The sequence below is a fragment of the Ruditapes philippinarum genome, unplaced genomic scaffold (assembly GCF_026571515.1).
Source record: "Ruditapes philippinarum isolate M1 unplaced genomic scaffold, ASM2657151v2 ctg4540_1_1_1_1, whole genome shotgun sequence".
In the NCBI taxonomy this organism is placed as follows: Eukaryota; Metazoa; Mollusca; class Bivalvia; order Venerida; family Veneridae; genus Ruditapes; species Ruditapes philippinarum.
In genome coordinates this window covers 1-8,383 of record NW_026853329.1, presented here as the reverse complement: position 1 = coordinate 8,383, position 8,383 = coordinate 1, and the positions used below count along the sequence as shown (strand labels likewise).

General features: G+C 34.0%; 1 protein-coding gene and 1 long non-coding RNA gene across 2 annotated transcripts; one reads left to right on the top strand and one right to left on the bottom strand.

The window, feature by feature from the left end:
* Positions 1-1,416: 1,416 nt before the first annotated feature.
* LOC132736500 (tumor necrosis factor-inducible gene 6 protein-like) lies at positions 1,417-7,618 on the top strand (the record flags this gene model as incomplete). Its single annotated transcript, XM_060723637.1, is given in 4 exon segments — positions 1,417-1,807; positions 2,496-2,586; positions 3,548-3,672; positions 7,476-7,618. Coding segments are annotated over 4 exon segments (426 nt in total), but the record flags the coding sequence as incomplete, so codon positions are not given.
* On the bottom strand, positions 4,215-7,096 carry LOC132736501 (uncharacterized). The gene is made up of 3 exons (XR_009626589.1): positions 6,647-7,096; positions 5,481-5,599; positions 4,215-4,497 (listed from the first exon to the last, which is right to left on the bottom strand). It is a non-coding gene; the product is annotated as an uncharacterized LOC132736501 (long non-coding RNA).
* Positions 7,619-8,383: the final 765 nt, after the last annotated feature.

The window sequence follows — 8,383 nt, the reverse complement described above, 5'->3', positions numbered from 1 at the left end:
CGACATGCATGTACCCGCGGGATAGACAGAGTGAAGCACCATACCGGAATTATCATTAGAATTTAAAACGTATGTATTTCGACTTTCAAATTTCTTATTATCTGTGTCCAGAAAAGTAATGTGTATAAGTTACTTCTGTTTGCGCTTTATTGAAACTCATAAATATCTGGACTCGGCGACCTTGATTGCATCGATCCTAAACGAAATGCAAGGGTAAAGATCTGCGCAATTGCTTATATACTATAATGCCCTGTGAGGAAATGTAGAAAACTGTATGTAAAATTTGCCTAAATAAATACGTGTTTTAAGACACTATCATTATTAAACAATGTTATTATATATGAGCCGCGTCATGACAAAACCAGCATAGTGGGTTTTCGACCAGCATGGATCCAGACCGACCTGCGCATCCGCGCAATCTGATCAGGATCCATTCTGTTCGCTATCAGTTTCTCTACTTGCTATAGGGTTTGTAAGCGAACAGCATGAATCCTGATCAGACTGCGCGGATGCGCAGACTGGTCTGGGTCCATGCTGGTCGCACACCCATTATGTTGGTTTTGTCGTGACGCGGCTCATATGTTATGATATAGGAGACAACTCTGTAATGTTTACTAGTATACATTATATATGAGTATATAAATAACTTAATCTGATTAAAATGACAATTATTTATCAAATCATCAGCATGATGTACCTTTAACATGGTTTAAATCTTGAAACACGTTTTCATTGTATGGATTGAAAGTATTGGCCTTTTTAAGGAAAACGCAACCATTTCGCAAAATAACGGCCATATACGTGTGCCGAATCTAAATAAATATGTAATTAATTCATCCAGTTAACTCCAACTCTTTTGAATGATAAAATTCAGTGTGGCATGAAACATTAAAAAAGGATCAATAAATTTACATATGCTTTGAAAGTGGAAATATTCTCTTTTGAAACTTAAAGCACGAAATGTCTTTTAACTATAAAACTGGTTATCCAGTGATACTTTACATTATAAAGGGGTTTTTATATTTATTTATTTTTTGAATACATATTTGGAAAGCATCCATAAATGAGGTTTAAAACTTCTTGCCGTACTCGTACTTGGGAAACTTAAAAAATGAATATTAACACTTCGCATGTTCTGGAATTGAAATATTTATATATATATATATCATTAATTAATGCATTTTATTTCTAGATCTATATAAAATATGACTGCATTTTACAACAATAATGAACTGTTTGTTTTGCTGACTGCGATATGCGCATTTTCCGCAGGTATGCTATTTCATTGTTTTGCTGTTGTGTTGTTATTATTGTTGCTGTTTTTTTTTGTTGTTGTTTGGGGCATTCTTGAAATGGTAAAATGTGAAAACATTTAATATCGGCTGATACTGTGCATATGAAGACGATGTATGTTCGTTCAGTTTGAATGAACGGCAAATTAATAATGCATATAAACATTAGTGCCACAAGCTCCGTTTTAATATTCAAAACTAATAACTGATTAAACTGAATCGTTAATTCACTGATGAGCTTAGCGTCTCAATGAGTAGTTATAACGGTACTATTCGTTTATTACTGTACGGAAATATTGTTTGAATACATGTTGGGAAAATGTTCATACGTGATATTTAAAAATTCTTGCTGTACTTGAGAAACTTAAGAAAATAAATATTAACACTTCAAGTGTTCTGGAATTGAAATATATATAATTTATTAATAAATAATATTTCTATATAAAATATGACTGCATTTTACAATAATAAAGAACTGTTTGTTTTGCTGAATGCGATATGCGCATTTTCCGCAGGTATGCTATTTCATTATTTTGTTGCTGTTGTTGTTGTTGTTGCTGCTGCTGCTGTTCGGCTAACACTGTGTATGCGAAAACGATGCAGGCTCAATTTGAATGAACGGCGATTTATTATGCATATAACCATTAGTGCCACTAGCTCCGTTTTAAATTTATATTCAAAACAAATCGTTAAGTCATTGACGTGTTTGAAGCATCTTAATGAGTAGTTATCAAGACAGTATTATTCATATACTAGAATTTTTAAATATTCATTGCATGATACGGGTATATATTTGGACGTGTAGCATAGCTATAGTAACCGAACTGGACCTATAGTGTATTATACAGAACAGCCTATTATTTATCCAAATTATATCATTTGAGCCGCGTCACGACAAAACCAACATAGTGCGTTTGCGACCAGCATGGATCCAGACCAGCCTGCGCATCCACACAGTCTGATCAGGATCCATGCTGTTCCCTGAAACTGATAGCGATCAGCATGGATCCTGATCAGACTGTGCGGATGCGCAGGCTGGTCTGGATCCATGCTGGTCGCAAACGAACTATGTTGGTTTTGTCGTGACGTGGCTAATATACCTTTTTCATAGTGGTCAATTATTGTTAACCATTGTTCAAATAATTGTACTAACATATTTTGTACGATCTCTTGCATGTCGTTTTGTTTCCATGGTTGTCATAGCAACAGATAATGGTTGTGGCGAGGTACGCAGACGTGCTACTGAGGATCCGCAGAACCTGACATCCCCGAACTTCCCACTGCCGTATCCGAGGTTAGATGAATACATGTATCTATAAAGTATAAAACCGTCATAGATACAGACATTCTATTCATATATTCAGTATGACACGCTTTGCTATTGGTTACTTATATGAAGTTGCGTGCGTGTATGCGCGTGAATGTGTGTTTTCTTATCCACTTTAAATGAACGTCAATGTCTTTGACCCAAAAATTATCATAGACAGTCCATTCAGCACAGACAAAATAAATGATTCGGCAAATCGCTGCATTTTTTAAATAATAACCATTGCGATATTTAACAGTTCTTATTCAAAATTCTTAGATTTGAGAAACCAATAGTGTACACTCTACTGCAAATAGTATATAATTTCTGAAGTAGAAGCCGAGATAGCGAGGTTGCTTAAATTAGCATCGTTCATTTCCTTCCTTTTATTCGGTATCTTATAAATATTTTATTAGACCGTTAAAAATAAGATGCCATTGGGATATTGTCGAAAAGTACCCATCTTTAAAGTTCATGCCTTCTTTTCATCTTCATTCAAAGATGGGGGTTACGTCATATTGAAACTAATGGCATTTTAAGGAACATTATGTCTCATAACAGCATTTTATTCTTCTTTATAATACGAGTTTTATTATCGTTAAAATAATTGTTTTAAAGCATTTTAGATACTTATCACCTGAAGAAAGTATCGTTGAATCAGAAATTATTTGCCATAAAGGTAGGAAAATGTAAATTTACCTTCCTTACAAAATACTAAATCACTATAACTGTGCTATTTGTTTAAAGGCAAAAGAAGCAAAACATGGTTTTTCGGAAACTCTTAACGTGGTATCAAAAATATAAAAAAAAGACTTAGGAGAAGTAAAAATGAAATTATTTTTGGGGCAATGTCCGGAATAATGGGTCTTTAAGATGGACAAAAAGGCTTTACCATGTTTGTTTTCCTGTTACAACATAAAGTGAACATGTACATGCATTTGTTATTCAGGAATACCACGTGTACTTGGTGGATATCATCAGTGTATTTCTATAGTGATATCTATATTGAACTCAAACATCTTGATATAGAGGACAGCAATGACTGTGATGATGACAGCCTCACTATCTATCAACGTATGTATTATCTACGGTATTCTGATAGGGCCATCATTTCTTCGCATCAGAGGAAGCCATTGCGAAGAAACGATGGCCCCAACGGAACACCGTAATTACTCTGTACTGAACTGTCGCATATATTTCCAGCTTTATTGACAGGAAAACCCTAACATTCCCCATCCGTGCATTATAATAGCGAAAATCTGGTTAGAGAAGGCGACCTTTTTGAGATGAGTAATTTTGCTCCTCAGAACAGTTCAGTCCTTTCAGGAATTAAAACCCATAACGGCAACGAATATAGTCACCGCCCTTTAACATTCAGCCACGGAATAATTCAAAATGATATCATTGGAGAAGTTCATAGTATTGTGAGCTATAGCCTATACGTCAGTTCTTATAACGAAATTTGTCAGTTCTTATATCGGAATTTACAAGAGCGTTTGACCATTATGTCAATATGTAAAGATTTGTGAAAAAAATAGACATTGCATTCAGTATTTGGCCTATCAATTCTTCACATTTGTAAATCTTCGACTATCTGAAAACAAACAGGTATAATGACGGACTCGGCCCGGTGAATTTTCGTACTATTAGTTCTATAGTAAATCAGTCAAATTTGAGGTTTAATTCTGGATTCCAATGTTCTTGATGAATTATATACTGTCTTCAACTTTAAACATTAACACTATCTAAGTCAAATGATGCCCAAAATATAATAGGTTAGCCATCTACTTTTTTCAGAAATCTTCATTCTGTTGTAACACTGTTTAAATTCACCACTTTAAAAACTCCTGACAGCTGGTGGGTAGTACATCTTTAATCCTTCCACCAACAAATGAGTTCCTGGAGAATACACAAAAAACAACTTTTAAAGTCATCATATAACACACAAAAACTACACACATGCAATAAATACACTTTAATTATGAACAATCTAACTAGAGATGACTTAAATTGGGCCATTTCATAATTTTAAAGAACTACTTTCTAGACTACAATGGGCTGGGTCTAATTCCGTACCGGGTTGAGACCTAAATGAATCCAAAATTTAAGTAAAGCCAAACTTTATACTCATTTCCTAGTAATTAAGTGTTATACAAATACAGTCATATAGGTTTGACATGTCTCTAACAAATTACATTAATGCGGTACAATTTCTTAAATATGAACCTTCATGCGAAAAGTCAGGCTCGGCCAATAGAATTTTACGCAAAAATTTATATTACAAATTCTGTCATATCTTTTGATTCTGTAAATGGATTTTCTTTGAATAAAGTTTAATGTTACCGGCTAATGTCATACAGTTACTTCTATGAAAGAATAAGACCTTATTGCTTAAAAATTGTAATAGAAATTCAATTTCTTTAAATGAGAGCATGAAATTTTGGGTTAAAATACAAGTAATCACAATTAAATGTGCTTTTTTCAAATTTTTTTCCTTCAATATTGTAATAAAACTTACTGATTATGATTTTTACCTATATACCATGGTAAATAAAGTTAAGAACCAATATACACACCCTACATCGTTTGCTTAAGATATCAATAAAGACAAACAGAGGTAATCTTAAGGTTAGCAAAGAGGTTACCATATCACCATGGGATATGTCTTCTGACAAAGTAAGATTAGCCAACTCTCACACAAATAAGGCTTTAAAAAGATGACACATACTGTCCCCCACTTTAAATCATTGAGAAGTCTTAATATAGTCAGAATTAGAGAAATTTTCTCCTGAAATACATCAAAATAACTACCAAATATTACCCGAGCATTGGGAGGCGCTACCGCCAATAGCTGAAGTTTCAAACTAGACATAAGTTATTACCTTCTCAATGTGTCCTGACAAAGCTGCTGCCAAACAGAGCTGAAGGAGTCCTTCTATAGATCTTTACCAGGATAAGGTAAGGTCATATACTCAAACCCAGGCTTTGGTAACTGCATGGTCTGAAAAAATATGCAACACTAGTACATGCTTAAGAAAATTATAAGGGGCATTTATGCTGTAATTCTAATATCTGAAAAAGAAAGAAAATAATGTCTTAATTAATAAATGGCTAGATTTGTTAATTCACACAGGAGAGCTTATATAAATATTGTGTTCTGAAAAATGCATGCCTGCATGAAAATAGCAGTTAAGACATTATAAACCTAACCTAATTTAACTGCTGTAGCAGCTACAACAACAACAACAATTATATCAACTGTGTTATTCTAAATGAGCCAATTATCCATAAAATACACTGTTTAATGACTAGAAAATCTTTTATGTGTATATATTACTAGCAAATACATTCTGCAACACAGCAAAACATCAAGTTTCACTACACTGAAAATGCCTATATTTCCAAAATATAAATCACATTTGTCCTGTTCAATTGTTAGTTCTTCTTCATCTAAATACAGGACAATAGTGAATATTTACATACTGATTACTACAGCATCAATCCTTTGCTGAAACATCAAAACATATAATGTGTGGTCCATATGAGCAATAGGCTACTATGGTGCTTGTTCGAATCCCATGGCCGGTGAATCTTGGGCCCCTTAGAGAGCTCTGGAATGAGCTTGCCAATCACTTATTTTATCAATGTAACCAATCTGAAACCACACACTCCCCAATTCCTTCAATGCATAATTTATCCATAATTTAAGATGCATTTCTCTAAAAATTATCATTTTCTATATAAATCTTATAAAAATAAGCTAGATTTATAGCATATTGCTTAACACAGGGTGCAAAAATAAAATTTATCAATTTATAAACTGCTTTTTACAAAATTTAAATTTCATTTTTTAATTCTAAATTTATTTTTACAGTTTTAATTCAATAAAATGTGGTTAATCTTTCATGCAAAAGCTCTGTACCTTTCTCCCTGCTTACTGACACAGTAGCAGACATCTACATTTGAAGGGGAGATAACAACAACAACATATGTCCCAATTTAAAATGTCAAATTTTAAAATTTGAAATAAAATTTAAAATTTTAAAACCTGTCAGTAATCCTTTATTTTCCTGACTTCTATTCATAAACACAACACTGATGCAAAGTTTCATCCATATCCATCAACCAGTTCCCATTTTTGACATTTCTTATCTTGGACTCGGCCCGGTGAATTTTCGTACTATTAGTTCTATAGTAAATCAGTCAAATTTGAGGTTTAATTCTGGATTCCAATGTTCTTGATGAATTATATACTGTCTTCAACTTTAAACATTAACACTATCTAAGTCAAATGATGCCCAAAATATAATAGGTTAGCCATCTACTTTTTTCAGAAATCTTCATTCTGTTGTAACACTGTTTAAATTCACCACTTTAAAAACTCCTGACAGCTGGTGGGTAGTACATCTTTAATCCTTCCACCAACAAATGAGTTCCTGGAGAATACACAAAAAACAACTTTTAAAGTCATCATATAACACACAAAAACTACACACATGCAATAAATACACTTTAATTATGAACAATCTAACTAGAGATGACTTAAATTGGGCCATTTCATAATTTTAAAGAACTACTTTCTAGACTACAATGGGCTGGGTCTAATTCCGTACCGGGTTGAGACCTGACTTGTTATACCACAAGCATATAGCCAGGTCATCGTGCACTGCCGTGCATCAAAACAGGCAATCGCACCTTCTCGGACCTTTCCGTCAACCTTTGGATAAGAACAATAGCTAAGATGTTCCGATTGTAAAGGCTGTATATCAGTTGGCTTCCTAATTTATCATTGCATAATCAACAATAGATGGTGTTAATAAGAACACAAATAATTAGCTTGGAAAGGTTAACCGTATAATCATTTGATATTTTCTTAGATTACAAAGGTGACGAGTTTGTTGTTAAGATATGTGGAAATGAAGCCTCTGACGAGACACTGAAGCTTGGTAGAGATGTGACCATTGTTTTCAAAACTAACAACGATATCGAACGAACAGGATTCGTCCTACAGTACTACATGGTTGAGGGTAATTTTAATTTCTCTATAATAAATAAGAATACATGGAATAACGAGTCGGTCGGCATTAGTCCGTAACACCACGATTCGTTCACTTAGTAACCACACTGGCCATAGCTTTCGCCAGAAGCGGTGGGTCCTACCGCAGCGACGGTGGAGTATTCGTCGCAGAAGCGGTGGATAAAATATGGCCGTTTGCTGTTGTCGGTAAGTATATGACAGAATTTTGTTTTATGTTTTAATGTTTTTAACTGGAAACACTCAGTGAAGACTGGAGCCCACATATGTACTCTTTCAACCTATTACACGGACACGGTGCAATTCATTGCCGTTTACGCAAACACTTCTGTACAGTTTGATGAGGGGACGCCACTTTTGCCTAATTTTGGTTAAAACACATACAAAATGTGTGCAAAACGACCCCATCATGCATCGGCATCACATTCGATCAATGATACTTTCACAAATTAACCATGATTTGAAAAAAATTGGGAAATTATTATTGCCTGTTTATAAAATAAATGACAAAAAATGTTTTCGTCGCAGACGGCGGTGGATTCGATTGCAACGCAGTGCGGTGGACCCGATACCATTTTTGTATATTTTTAAGAAAAATTTAACTTGACGTAAGGCACTTTTTAATTGAGTGCAGCCATTTTCTTACTTTGACATCTGAGAAACGTGTTTATTTGATGTTTAAAACGATATTAATTATTATATATACTCTCGTACAAATATATGTCAGAGGTCCGCTTTCATTTTCCTTCC